At 38.9% G+C, this 25765-nt stretch overlaps 1 protein-coding gene and 1 long non-coding RNA gene across 7 annotated transcripts in view; one reads left to right on the top strand and one right to left on the bottom strand.

The window, feature by feature from the left end:
- Window positions 1-16879, bottom strand: part of EED (embryonic ectoderm development) — a 35012-nt gene extending 18133 nt beyond the window's left edge. For 3 of the 6 annotated variants that reach the window (XM_032167101.3, XM_032167102.2, XM_058446526.1), the window contains exons 1-6: window positions 16080-16879; window positions 10986-11138; window positions 9198-9290; window positions 5884-5949; window positions 4661-4786; window positions 3575-3656 (exon numbers count right to left, since the gene is read on the bottom strand). In XM_032167101.3, coding sequence (XP_032022992.1) covers window positions 3575-3656; window positions 4661-4786; window positions 5884-5949; window positions 9198-9290; window positions 10986-11138; window positions 16080-16193 — 634 coding nt within the window. In that variant the 5' untranslated portion in view covers window positions 16194-16879. The remainder of the gene's footprint in view (window positions 1-3574; window positions 3657-4660; window positions 4787-5883; window positions 5950-9197; window positions 9291-10985; window positions 11139-16079) is intronic. The other 3 variants (XR_009215571.1, XM_032167103.3, XM_058446525.1) reach the window with 2 other exon arrangements.
- A 3605-nt stretch (window positions 16880-20484) lies between these two features.
- On the top strand, window positions 20485-24092 carry LOC131384578 (uncharacterized). Its single transcript, XR_009215572.1, has 3 exons — window positions 20485-20575; window positions 23056-23106; window positions 24007-24092. It is a non-coding gene; the product is annotated as an uncharacterized LOC131384578 (long non-coding RNA).
- Window positions 24093-25765: the final 1673 nt, after the last annotated feature.

The following is a 25765-nucleotide window of genomic DNA, read 5'->3' as shown; positions in this document are numbered from 1 at the left end:
GAATTTACCTCAGGAGGAATCCTGCCTTGAGTCTCACCCGTATCTGATTGAGGATTTGAATTTTGGGGGCTAGGGGCAGAATGCTACAGCTTAAATGAGCCCCCAAAAAAGCATGTTGGGAAACTTAATCCCAATGCAGCAGTGTTGGGAGATGAGACCTAATGAGAAGTGTTAGGTCATGAGAGTGCCACTCTTAAGAATGAATTAATTCCAATTATAGAAAAAAAAAGGCTTCAAGTTCAATTTCTTGTTCTTACTCTCTAATGCCAGGTTAAAATGGACTAAGACAGTAAGTTCAGAAATATTTATGTGGTCTGAAAAATATTTTAAGTATATTTATCTCAAATAACTTTCTTTAAATAACCTAATTTGATGGAAATATACTTTTGAAATAAAATATAGATTTGACATAAGCAATTTTATCCCACAGAACAAGATACTAGCTTTTCCCTTCACCATACTCACATTAAAAAATTGAAAGGGGACTGAGATTTAGGATTTTTACAGTAAGCCGAAAACATAACTACATATATCATGCACAAGTTTATAGAATGATAGTCCTTCTTCAAAAATTATGCAACTATAATTTGAGCAATGTTATATTAAACATTAATAAAGAATGTACAGCAGGCCAGGTGCAGTAGCTCACACCTGTAATCCCAGCACTTTGGGAGGCCAAGGTGTGAGGATCTTTTGAGGCCAGGAGTTTGAGACCAGGTTGGACAACATAATGAAACCATATCTCTGCAAAAAATTTTTAAAAATTAGCCAGGCATGGTGGTGTGCAAATGTAGTCCCAGCTACTCAGAAAGATGAGGTGGGAACATTGCTTGAGGCCAGGAGTTCAAGGCTACAGTGAGCTGTGATCACATCACTCTACTATAGCCTGGTTGACAGAGTGAGATCCTGTCTCTAAAACAGTATTTTAAAAAAAGAAAGAGTGTAAAGCAAAGACACATCATGTAAACTTGAAATATAACAATGTTCATTCTGTCTGTGAATATAAATGCATCACATAAACACCCCAGAGGTAGTAATACATGTGAAAATTAACAGTGCTGTAAAAATGATTCCTCGATTTCAATTTTGTACAAGCTTTTGTATGGACATGTTATTTCTCTTGGGGACACATATGTACACCCTCACCCACACAACCCTAGGATATACATACATATGTAAACACCTAGGATTAGTGACTCTATAACATTTTGAGGAACTGCCAGATTGTTTTTCAAAGTAGTTACGTTTTACATTCCCACCAGCAGTATCTGAGAGGGCTCTGATTTCTTCTTGTGCCAGTCAATACTTGTTAGTATCTAACGGTTTTATTACAGCCACCCTAAGTAGGTGTGAAGTGGTATTTCACTGTGATTTTCATTTGTATTTCCTTAATGATTAATATGATCTTTTCATGTGCTCAGTGGCCATCTGTGTATGCTCTGTGAGGAAATGTCATTCAGAACTTTTGGCCATTTTTAAATTGGGCTGTCTTTTTATTGTTGAGCTATAAAAATTCTTGATACACATCCCTTATTAGCTGGGAATCGTGGCTCATGCCTGTAATCCGAGCATTTTAGGAGGCCGAGGTAGGAGGACTGCTTGAGGCCAGGAGTTTGAGACCAGTCTAGGTAACACAAGGAGACCTCGTCTCTACAAAAACATTTTTTTAAAATTTAGCCAGGTGTGGCAGCACATGCCTGTAGTCCTAACTACTCGGGAGGCTGAGGTAGGTAGATCACTTGAGCCCAGGAGGTTGAGGCTATAGTGAGCCACGATCACGCCACTGCACTCCAACCTGGGTGACTAGGCGAAACTCTGTCTCCAAAAACAAAAAATAAAAATCAAAGTCCTTTATTAGAATGATTTATAAATACTTTTTCTCCTTTTGGGTAGGCTTTTTTACTTTCTTGATAGTATCGCTTGCAGTACAATTCTTATTCATGCTCAAACATCTGATTTTTAAAAATGCTCTTACTGACACAATAGGGGAAGACCAGGGTTAAAAGTTGTGATATTGGGCTGGGCACAGTGGGTCACGCCTGTAATCCCAGCACTTTGGGAGGCCGATGCAGGTGGACCACCTGAGGTCAGGAGTTTGAGACCAGCCTGGCCTGAAGAGAAACCTCATCTCTACTAAAAATACAAAAAATTAGCCAGGCATGGTGGAGGGCACCTGTAATCCCAGCTACTTGGGAGGGTCAGGCAGGAGAATCACCTGAACCCAGGAGGCAGAGGTTGCAGTGAGCCAAGATAAAGCCACTGCACTCCAGCCTGGGCGCCAAAGCAACATTCTGTCTCAAAAATAAATAAATAAATAAATAAATAGAGGCAGGACACGGTGGCTCATACCTGTAATCTCAGCACTTTAGGAAGCTGAGGCAGGTGGATCAACTGAGGTCGGGAGTTCAAGACCAGCCTGACCAATGTGGAGAAACCGTATCTCTACTAAAAATACAAAAATTAGCCGGGCATGGTGGTACATGCCTGTAATCCCAGCTACTCGAGAGGCTGAGGCAGGAGAATCTCTTGAACCTGGGAGGCAGAGGTTGCGGTCAGCCAAAATTGCACCATTGCACTCCAGCCTGAACAATAAGAGCCAAACTCTGTCTCAAAAAAAAAAAAAAAAAAAAAAAAAAGAAAAGAGAAAAAAAAAGTTGTAATATTTAGAACAAGTGAGGCATTATGGCCTATACACTTGTCCAGAAATATCTGAGCCCCAATTAGTGTTATCAAGAGACAAGAAAAAGTAATCAACTCTTCCTAGAGTGATTTCCAAAATGCAATGCTTTCCCTTTATGGGAATATTTGAAATAACTTATCCTGAAAAACTTAGCACTTTAAAGAAATTCTATAGGAAATCCTTTATAAAACAAAAGCTTTTTTAAAAAAGAAAAGCAATATGAATTTTCATATGTAGTATTTATTATTACATGATTGGACAGAATGATTTGGATATGCTAACGTAGCCTGGGATTTTCCTACTAAAATTTACTGTTATCTTTTTTTTAATTTGGCTTTTTTTCCTTAGAACAGTATCTGCCCACACACTGGGGCCTACTGGAGGGTAGAGGGTGGGAGGAGTGAGAAGATCAGGAAAAATAATTAACAGATACTAGACTTAAAATAAAACAGGACCTGTTAACCTAAGTAACAGAGAGGCTCTCTAAAATAAAAGATGTTTATATGGAAATAAAGCACTGCAATGAGAATGTGCATGCCAAAGTAAACTATGTGTGTTTTCCGAGAGGTAAAGGAAAGACAGAAGTTTTTAAAGAAAAAAAATGAGAACGATTACATAATTGTTTTGAAATAAGATTGGCCACAAAATCAGTAACAAGGGTGATGCCAGTCTCAGGATGGAGAGGCACTTACTGCATTATTTTCTGTGTACGGTTGTGACGGCCTTTGTGCAAGGTTGTGGTTGTGTTTTTTTGTGAGTTTTTATTATCAGACATACAAGCATGTGGACTCTCTTCTTATGGTTTTTCCTATTTGTCAGGGTTTTCTTGACATTAGTGACTTCATCTTAATTCTGACAAATTGCACAGACTAAAGAAATATTTGCTTCACTTACCTTTACTTACTGACAGGAGAAGATTTGGATCTCTTGGGTGGAATTTCAGCTCATTGATAGCATTTCCATGGCCAACATAGTGCTACAATAAATTTAAAACATTTCAAGTTTCCTATCTCAAAATCAGTAAATTTTTTTTCATAAATCTTTAGAGAATGTAAAAATAGTTTCACTTAAAGTAGTGGTTCTCAACCTTGGCTGCATACTAAAATCACCCAACAAACTTGAAGTGAAAAGGAAAAAAAAAAAAAAAAAAAAAGAGCCCAGGCACAGTGGGTGGCTCATGTCTTTAATCCAAGCACTTTGGAAAGCTAAGGCAGAATCGCTTGAGGTCAGGAGTTCAAGACCAGCCAGGGCAATGCAGCAAGACCCTATCTTCATACACACACACACAAAAATTAAAAATTGGCCCCAGCTACTTGAGAGGCTGAGATGGGAGGATCGCTTGAGCCCAGGAGACGGGCTGCAGTGAGCTATAATCATGCCACTACATTCCAGCCTGGGCAAAGGAGTGACAACCTGTCTCAGAACAAAAAAAAAAAGCAAAAAAAAAAAAAAAAGATACTCAAAACTCCACCTGCAGATATTCTGATCGGATTAGCGGAGGCTCCAATATGCTTAGGGTTTTAAAGATCTTCAGGAGAGTTTGATGTGGCCTCACAGTTAAAAACAGCTGATGAAAGTGATTTGAAAAACCCGTCTTCTTATCAACTTCCTAGGCTTCACCTTTATGTTCGTTAACAAGGTCTCTTTGATAACACCCCTCCAGTTTAGGCATCTTGGAAAATGGACTCGCTCTTATTGTTCATTTAGAGCCTCCCAAAGCAAACCATGACAAGGGTGAAGGAAGGAAATTATTTAAAAAGAAAACACTACAAATATTAACATTTTCCTACTTATTCCTTAATTTACATTACCCAAATGTGACAAAGGTCTCAAAAGACTCATCTAAAGAGAGCAGTAAGAAAAGTACAAATCAAATGAGAAATGTTACATTCATACCATTAGTTTTAAATTTAACATTACAAGTTTTTACAGGTGTGGATTCAAAAGAAGCAGATCTACAATTTAACCAGAAAAACCCACCTTTATACACTGCATTGTTATAGGATTAATTATCCTAATTATGCCTCTAGATCCAGCTACAGCCAGCAGAGGATGGCTCGTATTGCTATCATAGGTCCATGCACAAGTGTAAAAGTTTTCATCAGCCTAAGAAATTCCACAGTTAAGAAACATAATGTTTTTGAAATAGAAACATGTCAATAATTATAATAGAAACTTACAAAGAACTGCTAAAGTTTTTGACACAAAAGTTCTCAATTTTCCTTATACAACCAAATATATATAATGGTGATTTGAGGTCTAAAATCCATAACAAATGATCAAACAGAATTACAGTCTCTTCACTCAATTTTGTTTACTCTTTAGCTGCTTGTACAACTACTCAACTCTGTAGTTGTAGTACCAAAATAACTGCAGACAATATACAAATGAATGGGCATGGTTGTGTTCAAAACAAAACTTTACAAAAAACAGGTGGCCAACCTGCAAGCTGTAGTTTAACCTCTGCTCTATCCCCATACATCTATAAATATCTAAAAAAGAACAATTCAGTTTTCCACTTTTTTCTTTGTGAGACAGTCTCAATACAACAACAGGTCACATTTCAATATCTTTTAGAGAAGACTGAATGTCCTTGCCTTGTCTTGTTTGCTAGGTTTTTCAAATGATTCTGGAATATCTTATTACTTAGCTTTCACCGCTCTAACTCTTGGGGTTTTCAAATTTTTCCATTTCTTTATGAACCTGTTTTGCAATATTTTATTTCCTATTTTATTTTATTTATATATATATTTTTTCTAAACTTTTTTTTTCTTCCTAGGCTTCGTTGATCAAATACTTGGAATGACTACCAGTCACAACCCAAGTTCGTCATTATAACTACAATGAAATGATATACTCTAGGCAAGGGCAAAGAAAAAGGAGGTTTTAACCAGTCTTTGCTAACATTTTCTATTACTGCATTTCTAATGCTCCTATCTCTATAGACATCTGCACCCAACCAGCACATCCATCCCACAATGGATTTTTTTCTTTTTCTTTTTGCCTAGCTGAGTTGACACATACCACAATGGATTTCTAAGGGTCAGGAAAACTAGATACCAGGATTCTCTTGGTTGATAGTGAAGAAATAGGTTAAGAAAGAACAATAACTTTAGGGAATTGATTAATTTACAAAAGTTTTGGTGCACTTATTGAAAACAAATTCCTTTGACTAAAGATATTAAAAACCCAGGAAAGGATACATCAGCATCCACGTAAGACTGCAACAACCGGATTTCTCCTTGTGAATGACATTCATACAAGGTAACCTAATGAAAATAAAAATATGGTAAATTTCATCTCAAGTATAGAAACATACTCTCTCCAACTTTTAAACATACTTTAATAGCAATCGTATCTTAAATATACTACAGAAACTACTGCCTTAAAATACCTCCTGTGAGCTTAAGCCATTATAAAGCTGAATGTTTTACATAATACACAGAGTATATTAAATATTGCAGTAATAGTGGTTTCGATTTCCAGTCTTTTAAACTTATATTTCATCCATTCAATTGCCTAGGCAACATAGCAAAACCCATCTCTATTAAAAAATAAAAATTAGGCCGGGCGCGGTGGCTCATGCCTGTAATCCCAGCATTTTGGGAGGCCAAGGCGTGTGGATCATGAGGTCAAGAGATCAAGACCATCCTGGCCAACATGGTGAAACCCTGTCTCTACCAAAAATACAAAAATTAGCTGAGCATGGTGGCACGCGCCTGTAATCCCAGCTACTCAGGAGGCTGAGGCAGGAGAATCACTTAAACCCGGGAGGCAGAGGTTGTAGTGAGCCAAGATTGCACCATTGCACTCCAGCCTGGCAACAAAAGCAAAACTCCATCTCAAAAAAAAAAATAAAATAAGTCCAGACACGGTGGCTCAAGTCTTTAATCCCAGCACTTTGGGAGGCCAAGGCGGGTGGATCGCGAGGTCAGGAGATCAAGACCATCCTAGCTAACGCGGTGAAACCTCGTCTCTACTAAAAATACAAAAATTAGGTGGGTGTGGTGGCATGTGCCTGTAGTCCCAGCTACTCGGGAGGCTGAGACAGGAGAATCGCTAGAACCCAGGAGGCAGAAGTTGCAGTGAGCCAAGATCGCACCACTGCACTCCAGCCTGGGCAACAGAGACTCTGTCTCAAAAAAAAAACCAAAAAACATAAAAAATAAAAATTCAGGCCGGGCGCAGTGGCTCATGCCTGTAATCCCAGCACTTTGGGAGGCCGAGACGGGTGGATCACGAGGTCAGGAGATCTAGACCATCCTGGCTAACATGGTGAAACCCTGTCTCTACTAAAAATATACAAAAGTTAGCCAGGCGTGGTGGCGGGCGCCTGTAGTCCCAGCTACTCGGGAGGCTGAGGCAGGAGAATGGCGTGAACTTGGGAGGCGGAGCTTGCAGTGAGCCGAGATTGTGCCACTGCACTCCAGCCTGGGCAACAGAGCAAGACTCCGTCTCAAAAAAAATAAATAAATAAATAAAAATAAATCTGGATAGTTTTAGAGTATTTACATATTAGTTACATATTTAAAAGTCTACAATTTGCTTAATGAATTATTTTCTCATGGGTACAGATAATCAAATATTAACTTTCACATGTATGACAGCCCTTTTCATTTGTTGCATACTTTAAAATTAAAACTATACATACACCATACACAATTTTGTAATACTAAACTTTTATAAATTTCTTTCCATTTTCTTTTTTTTTTTTTTTTTGTTTTGAGACGGAGTTTCACTCTTGTCGTCCAGACTGGAGAGCAATGGCATGATCTCGGCTCAATGCAAACTCTGCCACCCGGGTTCAAGTGATTCTCCTGCCTCAGCCTCCCGCATAGCTGAGAATACAGGCACCCGCCATCACGCCCAGCTAATTTTTGTATTTTTAGTAGAGACAGGGTTTCACCACATTGGTCAGGCTGGTCTCAAACTCCTGACCTCAGGTGATCCACCTGCCTCAGCCTCCCAAAATGCTGGGATTACAGGCGTGAGCCACTGTGCCCGGCCCCATTTTTCTTATAGCTTATAGTCAGTCACATTAGCAAAAACCTATTATTATTTTATAATAGTACTGACCTCTTAAGATCCTGTATATCATCACAACCTATTAATTCATTATCTCCTCTATGTTAACGTTCAAAAAAAAATTCCTTATATGGCTGCTAACTAGGTTGATTATGTCTTATGTGATAACTGTTTTTTCTTTCTTCCTTTTAAAGAAATTCTAACAGCAGAACTTTTTATAATTCAGTAAACTATATGATACCCCTTTATGTCACTTAAAATAAAAATAGGGATTTTTTTTGTTAGAAAACCTAAAACACTGCAATCAGCATACTGGAGCACAAACTACACCAATTATAATACTATCAAAGCTAAATATTAACTTAGGTTTACAGTGGTGTCTTAAAAGTGGATTCAAATTTAATTAATGGACTACATTCCCAACTAGGAAAAAAAATAACCTCAACCTTTTCTTAAAACCGCATAATTTTTCCTCTGAATTGTTGTTTTCAAAGAATCTAGGAACTAAACAACTATAAGCAGACTACATTATCTTAAAACCTACATTTGACTAAACACCAAAAACAGAAGAAAAAAAGCTATTATTTCATGTTATCAACTTCAGTGGTAACTTAAAAATATTTAGAGTTTCAATGAATTGACCTTGTCAAATAGTAAAAGGCCTAGAGCCTTACATGTCATTATAAAATTTCCTTAAAAGGCTGGACATGGTGGCTCATGACTGCAGTCCCAGCTCTTTGGGAGGCCAAGGCAGGTAGATTGCTTGAGCCCAAGAGCTCAAGACCAGCATGGGCAACATGGTGAAACCCTATCTCTACAAAAAAAATTAGCCAGGGATGGTAGTGCATGGTACTGCATGCCTGTAGCTACTCAGAAGGCTGACGTGGGAGGATCACCTGAGCCCCAGAAGTTGAGGCTGCAGTAAGCCTTGATTAGCCACTGTACTCCATCCTGGAGGAAGGAGTAAGACTCTCTCTGTCTCAAAAACAAACAACAACAACAACAACAACAAAAACCACCACCAAACACTACCTGTCTCAAAACAAAACAAAACAAAAGGCAAACGCCAATGTTTACTGCAAATAAAACATCTCAATAACTTATTTAAATCCACTGGATTTATGCTTCATTTATAGAGCCATTCATTACCTTAATTTTAAAAAATCACAGCCAGTTCTTACACTATTTGAATGACAAATACCAAAATCACTTTAAAAAGAACACCAATTCTTTCAACCAAATATTTATGAAGACAAACACAAGTATAAAACCTGTTTCATAAATAATTAGGGGTAATATATTAAATAAAGATGTATTTTCAGCCATGCATACTAGTTTTAATTAATTTCTAGAAAGCTTCACTCTTACATGAAAGAATCATATTGTTAAACCAGCTTCACAAAATGTACTTTGAAATTATTCTATTTCAATATTACATTAACACCAGATCTGGAAATCAAGCCAAATACTAAATAGACCCCTTAACACTCACTCTGTTGCTTCCTACAGTTGCAAACACTAATGGATCTCCTTCTTTACTGTGCCAGTTAAATTGAACTCCAAACAATGGTTGGTTATGATCTTCCTATAAAATAATCATGAAATAAGAAAAAATTAATGTATCTTACAAACCAGAAAATGATAGTAAACTAACCTATCCCCTTCTTTTTTCCAAAATGCGATACATTATTTTGTGTATTATACATAAGGTAATTTTTGACACTAAAATTAAAAGATGTCTACTAGTCTAGTTTTCACATTTTAAAATATTGTGTATGATAAAGTTTTATCACAACCAAAGGCTGAAATCACAAGTTAGGTAATAACCACTTACCTATGAAAACACTTATAATATTTGCCTTTTATTTTCTTAAGCCAATCATATTCTGAATCACAATAGACTGGATAATTTTGGTGGACACAAAAGGACACAATTTATTTTTCTGAAATAGGAAATTAACAGATGGCCTTAATAGCTTCTCTGGCATTCACTAAATTTTATAAGGCTAAATTTTTCCCTTGTAAAGTGAAGCATAGCAGACTCCATTCAAATCACTGTTTTCTGTTAGTCAGAATGAGAATATCTGAACTGGGGACTAGGGGAAGAAATAAACTCTAACTGCACAGTTACCAGGAGGCTATAGGAGATGTACAAAGAACAATTATTCGCTTTTGTTCACAAAGTTATTTTTCAGCTGTAGGATTTTACTGACCATCTTCTGGCATTTGACACTGACTTTCATGTTCAGTTTAAGGCACTGTTTTCACTTTTAAAGTATGACTTTCATTTTCTCATCATTTGAAAAGCCACAGCTTTAGGATTTTGAAATATGGCCTTAAGTATAAAAGGCAGCTAAAAACATCTTCCAGGTACAGTACCTAAAAGTAGTACGTTAATGTAAATAAATATGCACATGAAACTATAATTGACTTTTAAAAAGTATGCTGAGATTAATTTCTCTCCTTTTACAGGAGCAAAATCTGACACACTGAGCATCGAATTTTTGCTATACAGACAGAAAAATGTCATACAGTCATAGCTTCTTATGCTTTCCCAAGACTTGACTTATAAAAAAATACATTTGGATATTTAGAAAAGGTTTTAACTTACCTAGGTAAGAGATAATAGACATTTTTCCTCAGTATAGAAAAAAATAACCTTACATTTAAAAAACAAACTGGACATATATAAAAGAAAGTATCTTAAACACCAGTAACCCCTTTTATAAAGTAAATAAAAATACTATTGGGGACACATTAAATAACCGAAACCCCCTTTTCCCTAAATATTTAATATTAAAAAGTTTAAAAATTTTTTACACCTTTTTCTTTGAAAACAGTTACAAATAAAACAAAAGACAGAAACTGTACAAAGTAAAACATCTATTTCAATTTATACTTACTCAAAGTTAATGGGTTACATTCAGTTCTTTTTAAAAACTGATGCCAGAAGTGGCTTATGCTTTTTAAGTTTTACTAAAATATAAAGAGTAATAGTTACCCAAATCTTTAATTCGAATGCAAACAATAAATCAAAAACATCCTGCAACACTCAGTGTCACATATTTAAATTAAAACAAAAAACAAAACCAAAAAACTAAACATGGGATGGACTAAAATAGATATGCAGTATGAACTACAAAAAAAAAAAACCCTTCAAAACACTGTAACTTTAAAATATTTACAACTTGACAGAGTATCCTGAGTACGAAATGCGTGCCACAGAGAAATAATTTCTGAAGCCTAGCATTTACCCCAAAGGATCTTTTTTTGCACATACCTTGAGACTATTTACACATTTGAAAGAATATTTGCATTTCTTTGACTTCCATTTTCCCTTTCCCCAACTTTTCCTTCCAGGTGCATTTGGCGTGTTTGTAGGTGTATCAGGGCGTTCAGTGTTTGTACCACTTTCTATACTGACAGCATCATCCTGTAAGCAGTAAGTGAGGAAAAATTACATGAAACAGCAATACTGTTTTTAGCAGTAAGTAACTCTACTGGGAAGATGCTGACTGACTTAAGAGAAATAATTTCTGCAAGAAGAAAAAAATGTATTCTTGCCTCCACATGAGGATAAACATAATCCAGCTACACGTTAGAAGGTTTGTAGATATTTTATATTTCAGCAAAAATGAAAATGAAATAAATACTAATGAGAATAATGGAAGAGTAATACTGTCTTTAATAAGGCACTGGTCTGTTCCAGTCACTTTAATGCACTGTATCAGTGAATCTTTACAGCTCTTTACAAAAGGTACTGGTAGTGTTAAAAAAGCCTAACTGGTCTCTTGGCTGGTAATTCCACCCCAAAGCTGTGACTCTTAAATCTGACTGATGTGTATGTCTTCATAATGTATTTGACTGCTGCTCAGTCCGGAGCATGGAGCTGGGGAGCCATTTGAAGCAGGAGTGCTAATGGCTTCTACATTAGCTGTCACTTTTTAAAATCCTGTTATTCAAATTCTGCTTATAACGCAAACCATTTAAAATTTTTTAAAAGTGCTACATATATTCTATGCTATTTACAAGTTAAAACTGTCTCACTGTTCTAAAGTAATAATAATACTCATAAACCAGAACTCCAGAGACTCTCAATCACAATTAAAGTAAATCCTTCCAAAAAAAAAAGAAATGACTGCAGGAAACCTTGAAAATTCTCCTAATTCATACCTTATCTCACACACGAGTGGCCCTCTAATCTCAGCTTTCTAATCTCAGAAGAGGATTCCACTACCTCCTGATTACAGATTCCAATGTCTCCTTTGGAAAGAAAAGATTTATTTAATCTATGACCTTAGGGCAGCAGTTCTAAAATACATTCCAGAGGAAGCCTTTTTTTCCATGAAATGCCTATCAAACAGCCTAGGAAACACTGCTTTAGAGGCTATTTCTAAATTATTGCTTCCTAAAGTTGGTTTTATATAGAAGGTTAAAAATTATCATAAATGAAATAATAGGTGGGTAGCAAGCAGTGGGTACTCAACAAATATTTGAATTGCAATTTAATGTAAATATCATTAGTCTTTACAGAAACAGAAAATGCGGTATTTTAATCTCTTTTTCTCTCTACCTTTTCAGTTGTATTCACATAATTAAAATCAAATGCAGAAAACAATTCCGTATCTCAGTGGAGAACTATGCATTATCTATATAGCACACCCTTCCAAGTTACCAGACTATAGCCCTCCACTATGTCTTTGAGCTATCTTACAACTCTTTTTTGAGACAGGCTCTCCCTCTGTTGCCCACTCCGTCCTTGGTTAAATGCAACCTCCACTTCCCAGACTCAAGTGATATTACCCCCACCTTAGCCTCCTGAGTAGCTGGGACAACAGGAGCTGGCCACCATACCCAGCTAATTTTTGGTAGAGACAGAGTTTCACCATGTTGCCCGGGCTGGTCTCAAACTCCTGGACTCAAAGGATCCTCCCACCTCAGCCACCTAAAGTGCTGGGATTACAGGTGTAAGCCACTGCACCCAGCCACAACTCTTTTTTCATTATGTATAACTGATAGACATGTAAATTTTGTCTCTACAGTAGAGGTTCAAAATGTCTTCGCTTCCACTCAAGGGAAAAAAAGTTTCTGTCTCCATTTGGAATTCATCTCTCCATTCCTTTACTCCATATATTAATAAATTTGTACTGTTTTGATTTTGCGGGTTAACTATTACTGTATAACATTTGCCTGGTTCCCTCTGAGTAAAAGTTTTAACATGTGTTCACTTGCCATTTTTTCTGTAAAATTACCTTTTAACACTAGAGAAATGAAATTTTAAAAACTCTAAGACATTTTTACATATCAGTTTCTTTACATCCTGGCTAAACACTGAGCTGCCAATAAAGAGGCCACACAAAACACTCGTTAATAGGGCACGTTGCTTATTTTACTTCTGACCACTTAATTTACCCATCTCCTCCCAAGGCAAATCAAGATGGAATCAAATGAAAATATAATACAGCCACCATGCTTCCATTTTATCTTTAAACTAAAATCAAGTCTTTGCTGAGTGTCTAATATATGTACAGGCTGACCTCCATCCTGTTCCCTTCTCAAAGTAAAGAATGATACTGTGCAACAGACATGGTACTACCATCTTCACTTGCCCAACGAGGAAACAGCCACAGGGCAGTAATTTGCACCTGCATCATGCCACAGGGATGCCCTGCATCTTTGCTTTTGCTTAAGCAAAAAGACAAGTCTCCAGATTCAGCCCTCTGATCTTACTACCAAGGCATCCATTAGTACTCTTGCAGAAGCCAACTACTCTGCAGTCATATGATCTCAAAAAGTTCAATAAAATGGCAGATAACACATACAATAAATTTAAAATATGTGCCTATAATTCTCTGACTCACATTAACAGTAACTGCTCAGGTTACCTTAACTCTACCACAAAAACATATTCCTCCCCCATCTGCTTTGGCCTTTTGCCATTATTTGGCTCCCTCAAGAGTAAAACTATTGCCCTTATCTTTTCTAAACTCATTTTTATACGATGTTCTCTACTCCCTTACCTTACTACTTCCCCTAAGTCAGGGGTACATGGATGAAATTCAGAAGGCTTGTGAACTCAAATGGGGAAAAAAAATTGCATCTTAATTTTTGCCACCTTTAAAATTTAGCACTTCCTTCTATTATTATCTAGGTAACACATGCTTAATGTTACTGAAGTTGTGACTCTGTCACCAATGGAAATCAAGTATTTTTATATTATACTTCGAAAAAGTGTTTATACCCATCACTACTATCAGACCCGCTGCTAGATCTTGTTACTTCATGCGCTAATAAAGTACATATAGTATAGTACTACATCTAAAATTTGTTTTAGAAATATTTTATAACATGGTGTACAATTTTATAATTGAATTGTTTGCAACCTCATATCCTGTATTTCATACATCTGAAAATGTTATTTTGAGAAGACTCTACAAGATTAAGGCTTCCAAGGCATGCGCACGCACACACACAAAATTAAGTCTATCCAAATGGAGGAACCAAAACAAAACTAATCCAATCATTTGGTCTTGAACAGCTTTAAAATTGCAGCAAAGAATATGCTTTCCTTTAAGGGTCTGCAAGAAGAAAATAAGCTTTATTTTGTCCTCTGCAAGTTTCTTCGTTCTAAACAGGTCTGACAGTTTCATTATGTTTTGCCTGACTATTAAGTTTGTGGAAGGGCCAGAAACATTATTCTATGTAATCATAAAATTAGTAGTAGTAATTATTATAAATAAATAACACGTGTATAGTACTTACTATGGGGCAGACACTCTTCTTAGTACTTTAGCTATATTAACTCATTTAATGCTTACACATACTCTATGAGGTAAATACCACACACCACCATCCTCATTTTTAAGAAACTAAGACAATTTATGTCAGTCTTTTGCTCGAGGTCAAGCTAATGGAACAGCAATTTTAACCTATCACTTGGATCCAGCATCTGTGCTCTTAATACTCTCATCTGCCTAGAGAAATTTAAGAAAACGCAGAAATAAAATGAACGGTCTCCAAATAATAAAAAGAAGAGGGTAAAAAATGTTAGATCCCAATGTACAGTGAGATTGGGGCGCACAATCGGGGGAAAAATACAAAAGTAACCCTTAATACCCAAGCTTTCCCGAAATTTCAAGTCTAAGATCCCATAAACTGACAATCCCAAGTATATCTTGTCTCTGCAAAAAGAATCCTTTCCCATCTTTTCCGTGAAAATCTTAGTTATGACACCATTATATGTTTCAGCTAGGAATTATGACAGAATTTAGAAACTGCGTGTAGAAGATGTAACATTTATTCCTAAAACTAGCCAAACTGAGAAAATGAAGAGCTTACGCCACTCTTCCGAAACATTTTAAGGATTTTTAAAAGATATTCACAGGTTGTTATATATCATGAGAAGGAGAATCACATTTTGGAGTAGTATCTTTGAATAAATTGTCAAGATATTTCGTTGACCTTACTGGTTATCGACCTAAAACATGAAACTGAAAACTTATTTATGTCAATTCGGCTGTTACTGGCGAGTCAATTAAAACTCAGTTGGGTTAAACGTTGGTACCGAATGATTACGAATATCCATTTCAGAACTTAAAAAAAAAATCTGATTGCAAAACATCTCACACTTTGCGAAGCCAGGAGCCCACACTTAAATACATCTGCCTATACCACTGTTGCCTAAAATCTTCCAGGTCGCCACCCCCCTCAACTTTAACTTAAGTAAAAACGTTCAAAGAAGAAATCACCCACTCTTACTTCCTCAAAGGTAGTCACTCCCCACCCCCAAATAAAAAATCGACCCTCTCAATTCGGCTCCTCCTACAGAAAAGGCGACCTTCAGGCGCACCCGGTCTCCGCGGACAGGACGGAGGCAGACACAAAACCCCCTTTAATAAAGTCTTCCAAACTCCGCAAATCGAAGATCACTTTCCATCCTGAAAATTCCACAAGGGTCTTAGAGTGACAACCCTTACGCTCCTTTAACAGGGTCCCTAACTCTGCCCCGTCCTTCCAAGTTTCTTAGAAAAGTCTCTAACGTGCCTTTTAAACTACTAGAATCTCAGACCCGCACTCTCCCCTTAAATCTCCCCAAAGGCAAAAACACTCCCCATCACATGCAAACTGATTTCAGGGCAGACCTCTCAGACCCACGCAATCACTAGAACCACTCTCCTTCGCCTAGTTCCTGCTTGCTCTCGACCCCACATCAAAATCCCCGTAGGCAATTTCGATTTTCTCCCGCACGCCCGCGTTTTCCTGAGTGACACCTCTCCCTCCCCCCACAGCAGCCCGCTCGTCCCCGCGCCCCCCGTTTTAAAAGAATTTAAAACTTTCACTTCGGAGTCTCGTAACTGCCAGGAGCTACACTTACATTCTCGTCTCCAGAGAGGTCTGGGTTGCTGTTCTCGTCACTGCTCAGCTTCTGCTTCTTGGCCGCAGGCATGTCTGTTCCCGCCGGCGCAGTCGACACTTCCCTCTCGGACATATTCCTCCGCCTCCCTCCAGGTTCCTGCCGCCTGGGGCGGGGCCTCCGCCACACCGCCGTCAAGCAAGCCCGGCCCGAGCTTGCCGCAAAGTTGCCGCTGCCGCCGCCACCTCCACCGCCCCCCCCACTGTCGCAAATCGCGCCCAGCCGCCGAGGCGGGCGTGCGTGCGACCCCGCCACACTGCTGAAAAAGGGGCGCGCGCGCGCGCCCTCCCGCGCGGCTTCCTGGCTCCTTCCCTTCCCCAACTCCCGTCTTGCCCTTTTCCCGCCGCCCTCCCGGCAGTCTACACGATGTAAGATCCGTTGGATTAAGAGGGCAGTATTAAGTATGTCTCCCTTCCCACCACCGCCTCGAGAAGCAGCGAAACTCAAAGGGATGCTCCCTCACCCCCTTCCTCCTTCCAAAGACGTTTCAGCCGCAATTGGCCCGTTCCTTCGATCTCCGACCCGCTGCTAGGGAGCGAAAGTCTGTGGAATGGGCTACACCACCAATGTCCCAGGAAACGGGGGAAGATACAAGACGTCACCTCTTGCTTTAGCTGTGAATGCCACGTTTCCTTAATCTTGAACTTGGAGGACGGCGCTTCCTGACTATTCACGGAACTATTCATAACCTAATTCTTCCTTGAAGATAGAAATGCAAAAACAGTAACCTGCTTCCCCCTGGCTTCCCCCATCTGGCGAATGGAAAGTACCCGTCAGGGGATGCGCAGGCGCCGTGGCGTACTCTTGCGCTGGGTTCATCGAAACCCGCCTCCTCCAAGCCCCTCCTCTGTTTGAATTCTCGTTTGCTGAACCAGGTAGTTTTCTACCCGGTTTCCGAATCCCAGGGTGGATTTCAAAGCGCTACCGAATTATACTTTAGACGCTTCGTAAATTCTTGTCGGATATTTATTCTGTTGACTATCTATTGTAATGAATGATTATCCTTCCCAGTTGCTGCCAATAGTGGTTAAGACTTAAATAGAAATATCCTAAAATTATGAGACTAGACTCCAATGAGTTACAGCTGAAGTGCTCTTTTTAGCTGCTAAAGGATAGGCCCTGAACTGCGCCAAGGCCTAAGAATCAGTGCTCATCTCCATTATGAGATTGTGAGACTTAACTGACAATGTTTTGTTTTTGCACATTGGATACAATGAAATTCTAGAAGGCAACACAACTGTTATACTTCACCAAAATATTTGACTCTGTTCCTATACCTATTCTCTAGCAGGTGCCAGATAACATTGGTGAGCCTTGTGGAATTATTATATGGGTCATGAAACCATAACTGAATGAGCAGCAGGAAAAGGAGAATGATGACGAAAAATAAAATACGGCATCCACCACCCTTTTTTTGTTTTTCTTAGAACATGATTGTGACTACTTATCTATTCGGGCTTCTGTAAAAATGTCCTCATCTGTAAAAATGAGGAGGCAGGAAGGGACCTACCATTTCTTGGGCACCTACTTGATGTTGTATATCTTTTCTCTTAGACCTCATTACCCACCTAGAGTGCACCATCCATAAAATTCTAGTATACTTCAATTATTTCTGCATGGTAACTTTATAACCAGGACATCAGTTTCCTTATCTGCAGATTGCAAGTCACTCTTTCTTTTGTAGATAAAGAGAACTCTTGGTTGAGAATGAGAAAAGGAAGTAAAGCAAAGGCAGGTCAGAATAAGAGGTTTCTGCAGTGAAGACTTTGAAATAAAGAAGCCGAAAAAAATTAAAGTTGAGGTCTCAATGACGGCCGTCATTTGTTCAGCACTTCCAACGTTCCAGGCACTACTAAGCACTCCTCAGTTGGTGAGGAAGAGATGAGACTGGAGTAGTGTAAGCTCCTGAGAAAGTAAGACGTGCTTTGGTATGACATTTTCATCAGCAGACAGAAACATCCTTCCCTTTGTTGAGAACATCTTTCCCAATAAAGGGAAGGACGTTTCTGAAATATAGTTCTACAAGTAAAGGATAATTAACTAAAGCATTTCAAATTAAAATTACTCTGTGTGTGAGAGATTAGTGGGAGCTGGGAAGTGGGAGTCAACGTCTAGTCATAAAATTAGAAAAGTGCTGAACATTTGGATAAAGGACACATATGGTAGAAAAATGCCTTACAGCATTCATATTATCTGTAACAAAGCAAAAATAGTTTAAAGAAGCTTATTAAAAGTTGAAGTGGTTATTTTTAAAATGTTTCTGATGAATCAGGGGTGATAAATGGAAATTAGTTCATATTACTACGTTATTGTCACTGCGTTAAAGAAAAAATATCCTGACACTTGTTAAAATAGTAAGGAACACTTAATTCAGGACTATTTTGATAGCTGTCAAGACTATCACAATAGGAGAGAGATCAGGCTCAACTCCAAATTACAGCAAGGAGTGGGGATATATAGTCAAGGAGCAAAGTTGGAGGGGTTGGTGGTTGGAAAATTACTAAGAAGAGACATCACGGATGGGGAAATTTTTGCTAAACCAACTTAACAGAATTTGTGCTAAAAAAGGCCAGGGTGATCAGATAACAAGGGTGTGGGTTTTTCTCTAAACTGACACAGAATTCTTGCTACAGCTGAGCCAGGCAAGCTAGACAGGAAGATAGAGAAGAGGGCTCAGAGGAAAGTCTTTGTTACTAATTTAAGATATGTAAAATGTCATAGGTATTCTATGCAGAGTACTACTTTTGTGGTATTAATTTAATAACCATAAAAGTCTAATTACCTATTAAAAATAAGTTTTGCTGAGTGAGTTGATGTGTACCTGTAGTTCCAGCTACTGAAGAGACTAAGGCAGGAAGATTGCTTGAGCCCAGGATATCAAAGCCAGGCTGCTCTGCGTAGGGAGACCTACTTCTCTAAAAAAGAAAAATTCGTAAGTTTCTCAACACTGCATTCTCCTACTGTGAACGATCTCAGGAACCATCACAGTTGGAGAGGTCTTACTACCCACATTTTACAAATCAGGAAACTAAGACTTAGGATAAGTAAACAGTATGCCCAAAGACACACAGCTGTTCAAGTGGCAGAATTGATTTCCAATTGATTGGAAAGCCAAAGCACTTTTACCTCAAGATGAGGGACCCTGGCAGCTCTAAATTCATGTAATTCTATGCACAGAGCTTGGTCTTTAGACCACAGAATTGTTTATAAAGTATCAAAGAACTTTAAAAAGCTATCTCACTTGGGACAGAAAGAAGATACAACTGGGAAAACAAAGAATCTATAGCATAATTTATAGTAATGTAAGGATTTCATTCTTTACTTAATTTTGACCAATGTACCATGGTAATGTAAGATGTTAATAATGAGGGAAACTGGATGAGGGGAATACAGGAACTCTCTATGCTTTGTTCTTAGTAAATTTTCTGTAAAAGTATTCCAAAATAAAAACTTACTTTAAAATGTCTATCTCATACTTGGCTGTTGAGAATTCAGTAAGAAATACCCCTTAGCCTTCAAGTAAGTGGTTGATCCATCTTGGAACTTTCCAAGATCATTTACTTATCTAGAAAAAGAAAATTCACAGCGTTCCTTGGCATTGTCTCCTGGTATCTTGTAAGCTTCATATCAGGAAATGAGTTTCAAAAGCTAAATTAAATCCTTCCCATTTCAACTGGAGTCTATTTCTCATTCATTCAACATTTTTGTCTCTTCTGCTTCATAAATAGCAGCTGTTCATCATCATTCATGCAATGTGTAATCATATGCTTGCAGATCTGGTTTTCTATGAACAGAACATCATATGGCTTCTTTGAACGTTTTCAAATCAATCAGGAAGAATTTACTGAATGCCATTTATGTGCAAAGCAGTAGGATAATTCCAGGGGCAATGGGGAGGAGGGGACAATAAAAAAGAAAATAATACACAGTCTCTACCTTCAAACAGCCTAATATTCATCCAGCATTAAGAAATAACGAATGGGGCCGGGCGTGGTGGCTCATGCCTGTAATCCCAGCACTTTGAGAGGCCGACACAGGTGGATCACCTGAGGTCAAGAGTTCGAGACTAGCCTGGCTAACATGGCGAAACCCCCGTCTCTACTAAAAATACAAAAATTAGCCTGACATGGTGACTGGAGCGTGTAATCCCTGCTACTCGGGAGGCTGAGGTGACAGAATAGCTTAAAACCACGAGGTGGAGGTTGCAGTGAGCTGAGATCACGCCATTGCACTCCAGCCTGGGTGACAAGAGTGAAACTCCGTCTGAAAAAAAAAAAAAAAAGAAAAGAAATAACGAATAGATTTAATATATATTTACTGAGTACCTATTATATGCCCAACACTGTTCCAGGTGCTGAGGAAACTTGACAATAAGCAAAACCAATTTCCTGCTGTCATCATGCTTATTGAGAAGTAGGAGAAACAAGCATTAACCAAATAAATGTGAAATTACTGTGGTAAGTGGTATGAAGGGGAAGTACAAGGTCAGGGCTGCTGCTAGCCCGTATGGTATCTTTGTGCTATTTTTTAAAAGGCCATAACAGAAAGAGCCCAGAGTAGATAAAGCTTGGCAAGCAAACAATGACTTTGGTAAATTAGAAAAGGCACCCCCTTTCCCAGATTGATACAACCCTGCTCCATGTGCAAGGCTTTGTGAGTGGAGCACAAATTTGATTTTAGTTTTAGTTGTCACCTCAGCTGGGAACCCTTGTTTAGATGAACAAGCTGCACAGGCATACGTAGGAGCTGGACAAAGTTTCCATGGACGTGTATAATAAAGCGAGACATGGGAGGGTTTCCCTGAGAAACAGACAGAAGAGTAGAACTAAAAGAAGAATGGGAGTTAACCAATCTCCCATTAAGAAGAGAAGGAGAAACATTCTAGGGAGTGATAACAGCATGTGCAAAAGTCCTGGGGTAGGAATATGAGAAGAGTACAAATGCCATTGGAACACTGAAAGGTCAGTGCTGGTGAAGGACTGAAAAGAGAAGGTGACAAAAGTGTGGTAACAGAGAAGGCTAGAAAAGGAGGTAAGGGGCCAGATCGTGGAGGATCTTATAGACCTTCTTAAGACAACTCTGTTAAAATATATCTCCTGTTGATAAGACTTACACAGAAGGAATTAGAATGGCATTATTTTATTTTAACTCTGTTTGTATTTATTTCACTTATATACAGTGAAATGCACAGATCTCAAGTATATAGTTCCATGTGTTTTGACAGAGGCATACACCCATATAATCCACATACCATCAAGATACAGATGGAGCTTTCCAACACTTCATAAAGTTTTCTCATGCCTCTTCCCAGTCAAACCTCTCCTCTCTTTCTCCCCAGGCAGCCACTATTCTGTTTTGCCTATATTTGCATATTAGTTTTGCCTATTGTAGAACTTTATATAAATAGAATAATTCAGTATGTTCTCTTTTGTATCTGGCTTCTTTTGCTCAGCATAATGTTTTTTAGATGTATAAAATGACATTAGCCTTTAAAGAAAAATACTGCCTTTAGCTTTCAAATACTATCTTTAGCTTTTAAATATTGTCATTAGCTTTTATGGCTGGGCATGGTGGCTCATGCCTATAATCCCAGCACTTTGGGAGGCTGAGGTGGGCGGATCATTTGAGCTCAGGTGTTCGAGACCAGCCTGGCCAACATGGTGAAATCTGTCTGTATGTAAAAATTAGCTGAGCATGGTGATGGGTGCCTGAAATCCCAGCTACTCAGGAGGCTAACACAGGAGAATCACTTGAACCCAGGATGTGGAGGTTGCAGTGAGCAGAGATTGCCACCACTGCACTCCAGCTTGGGCAACAAAGTGAGACTCCATCTCAAAAAAAAACAAAAACAAAAACTGTTATTAGCTTTTAAAGAAAAATACTATATTTTAAAGGGAAATACTGTCTAGGTCAATGGTTCTCAAATTGTAACAGAATTCAGAAACATCTGGATAGCTTGTTAAATCACAGTTGCCTGGGCCCCATCTCCAGAGACTCTGATACACTGGGTTGGGATCCAGCCTCTCAATGTGCATGTCTAACAAACTCACAGGTGATACCAGTACTGCTGATTCAAAGATCACGCTTTGACAACCACTGATCTAGACGACAAAATCAGAAATGTCTTATAACCAGTTTCAAGGAATTTTTCTATTCATTTAATAAACACTTTCTTAAAGTACCTGCTATGTGCTAGGCACTTTCTAGGTGGTGGGATTCAAAAATAAAACATCACGCCTCTCCTCTAGTAACTTATAGTCTAGTAAGGGAAGACAGAGGTAAACCAAATGAGTATCACTAGTTGTCTTAGAAAATCTGTTCACTATCTAATGGAAAAAAATATTAGAAGAGAGAAAGTGCTTTTGCTTTCCAAAGTAGATAAACTGCCAGGCGCAGTGGCTCATGCCTATAATGCTAACAGAGGCGGGAGGATTGCTTGAGTCCAGGATTTTGAGACCAGCCTGGGCAACATAAGGAGACCTTGAGTCTATAAATAAAAACAGAAAAAAAGAAAAAAGTTAGCCAGGCATGGTGGCATGCACCTGTAGTCTCAACTACTTGGGAGGCTGAGGTGAGACGATCACCTGAACCTGGGATGTCAAGGCTGCAGTGATCATGCCACCGCACTCCAGCCTGGGTGACAGTGAGACTTGTCTCAAAAAAAAAAAAAAAAAAAGCAACCAAATAAAAAAACAAGCAACAACAAAAACAAAAACTAGTGTAGATAAACCACTAGGAATAAAAGCAAGGCTGTATAATGGATGTCCTAGACACGGGATTCCTTACTATCAAGCTAACTGCAAAGGTAATCAGTAAGACCTACTTTACTAAGTGTTTTCCATGTGTCTGGTACTTGCAAAATGCTTTCTACACAGCATGCCATTTAATCCTCTCAATATCACTATAAATCTGGTACTATATTATCCATGTCTTACAGATGAACTGTAGCTCACAGATGTTAAGAGATTAGACAAAGGACATTCAACAAGTAAGTGGGAGAATCAGAATTCAAACCCAGATCTCATTGACCCAAGTGTTGGTCCTTTTAAACACTAATACAGATCTCTGTTAGAAAACAGCCTTCATGAATAATTTTAGTGCTACCTAGTGCTATAATAGAAATATTCAACAGAGAATACATACAGTACTATGACAGAACAGGTAGGGGAGTAATTTGGTGGAAATATGAGAAGGCATCATGAAGAGGTGAGAATTAGCTTGGAAAGTAAATTTTTGTCAGTGTTACCCTGACAAAAGTCTGAGAGACAGACAATCCGTTGGATGCAAACACTACATTCTGAACATTAGCAAAGAACACTCTCTTGTGGCTAAAGAAAAGTTGATTAGGATCACTTATAATTTGAGTGAAATCTCCTTTGTAATTATGCAGTGCCTTTGTTTACCACATACAGTCATGTGCTGCCTAATGACATTTCACGCAATGACGGACCACATGCACAGTGGTCCCATAAGATTTTAATGGAGTTGAAAATGTCCTATTGCCTCTTGATGTCATGGCAGTAACAACATGGTAGCGCAATGTAGCACAATGCATAAAGCATTTCTTGTTGTTAAAGAGATGCGTGACTCAGCTACTCGGGAGGCTGAGATAGGAGGATTGCTTGAGGCCTGGAGTTTGAGACCAGCCTGGGCCACAGGGACACCCCATCTCTTAAAAAATAAAATTAGAAAATTAGCCAGGCATGGTGGCGTGTGCCCGCAGTCCCAGCTACTCAGGAGGCTGAGTCAGGAGGATCACTTGAGCCTAGGCATTCGAGGTTGCAGCTTTGGAGACAGAGCAAGACCCTGTCTCTAAGAAAAAGAAAGAGAGAGAGAGAAATGCTATCTTATGAGTGCTAATTCAGCTTTCTGTTTTCCTCGATAATAGAAAGTGCTCTAAAGAATGGACATTCCAGGCCGGGCGCTGTGACTCACACCTGTAATCTCAGCGCTTTGGGAGGCCGAGGCAGGCGGATCACCTGAGGTCAGGAGTTCAAAACCAGCCTGGCCAACGTGGCGAAACCCCATCTCTAGTAAAAGTACGAAAATTAGCTAGGCGTGGTGGTGGGCACCTGTAATCCCAGCTACTCAGGAGGCTGAGGAAGGAGAATCACTTGAACCCTGGAGGCAGAGGTTGCAGTGAGCCGAGATCATGCCACTGCACTCCAGCCTGGGCAACAGAGGAAGACTCCATCTCAAAAAAACAAGAAAGAAAAAAGAATGGATATTAGTACTCCAGTCACTGGAGAGGTATACTCCACAGCATCTCTTCTTCTTCTTTTTTTTTTTTTTCTTTTTACGGAGTCTCGCTCTGTCGCCCAGGCTGGAGTGCAGCGGCATGATCTCGGCTCACTGCAAGCTCCGCCTCCCGGGTTCATTCCATTCTCCTGCCTCAGCCTCCCCAGCAGCTGAGACTACAGGCGCACACCGCCATGCCCGGCTAATTTTTTGTACTTTTAGTAGAGATGGGGTTTCAGCGTGTTAGCCAAGATGGTCTCGATTTCCTGACCTTGTGATCCGCCCGCCTCGACCTCCCAAAGTGCTGGGATTACAGGCGTGAGCCACTGTGCCCGGCCAACAGCATCTCTTCTATTTGTTTATTTGAGGCAAAGTGTTGCTCTGTAGCCAGGCTAGAGTCCTGGGCTCAAACAACCCTCCACCCTCAGCCTCCTAAGTATCCACAGCATAACTTTAATACTTTGGCAAATGGTTCATGAGTAAGTGTCTAGTTTAGGAGGGGTCACATCATGAAAGGCCTTATGCCATTGGTCTGTAAAGTAATGGGTAGCCAAAGAAGGGTTTTCTCTTTGGCAAAGGTCAGAGGGTAAGGCTGAGAGATGGGCTCAGGGGCTATTTCAGCTATTTCAGTACTGCAGAGCTGAACTACAGCAGTGCCAATGAAGATGAAAAGCAAGGGGTTGGTTTCAGAGATATTTAAAAATACAATCAACAGGACTCAATAATTATGGACCGTGAGGGGCTTAGGATGACTCAGGTTTATAGTTTAGCTGACTTCCTGGATCGCAGTATCTCTAAGATAGAGAAAATAGGAGGAGAAGTGGGTGGAATTTTTAACTTTTAGTGTTGAGAAGATAAGCATAATATAATTTAACTTCTCCCTAAACCCAAATATAGTCTTAAGGGTAAAGGCCAACAACAATGCTCTATCACTAATTAAAAGGAATAATTGGCTGAAAAAATGGATGTAATTCCAATGTCTTGTACATTTTGTCTTTCCTTTTCTTTCTCTCTCTCTCTCTGTCTTTTCCTTCCTCTCTTCCATTCTTCCTTCCTTCTCTCTCTTTCTTTCCTTCTTTTTTTTTTTTCTTTCAAAACAGGAGTCTGTGTTGCTCAGACTGGTCTCAAACTCCTAGGCTCAAGCAATCCTCCCACCTTGGCCTCTCAAAGTGTTATGATTACAGGCATGAGCCACCATGCCCAGCCAAATATTTTGTTCTTTCAAAATATGTTTGTGTGAAAAAGTGTGTGAGACAATATGTGTGTGGAAAAGCTTAAACCATTTATTATTGGAGGAAAAATTGTTGAACAATAAATATATTTCAATTTTTGAAACAAAGGTTTGCTCCTGCTTTTAAATTACCAGCCTTGATTTTATGAACAATAAAATTTTATCCACAATCTTCCTC

The sequence above is a fragment of the Hylobates moloch genome, unplaced genomic scaffold (genome assembly GCF_009828535.3).
Source record: "Hylobates moloch isolate HMO894 unplaced genomic scaffold, HMol_V3 SCAFFOLD_11, whole genome shotgun sequence".
Classification (NCBI taxonomy): Eukaryota; Metazoa; Chordata; class Mammalia; order Primates; family Hylobatidae; genus Hylobates; species Hylobates moloch.
Note: the sequence above shows the minus strand (reverse complement) of the source record. Positions and strands in the feature narration are given on the sequence as shown.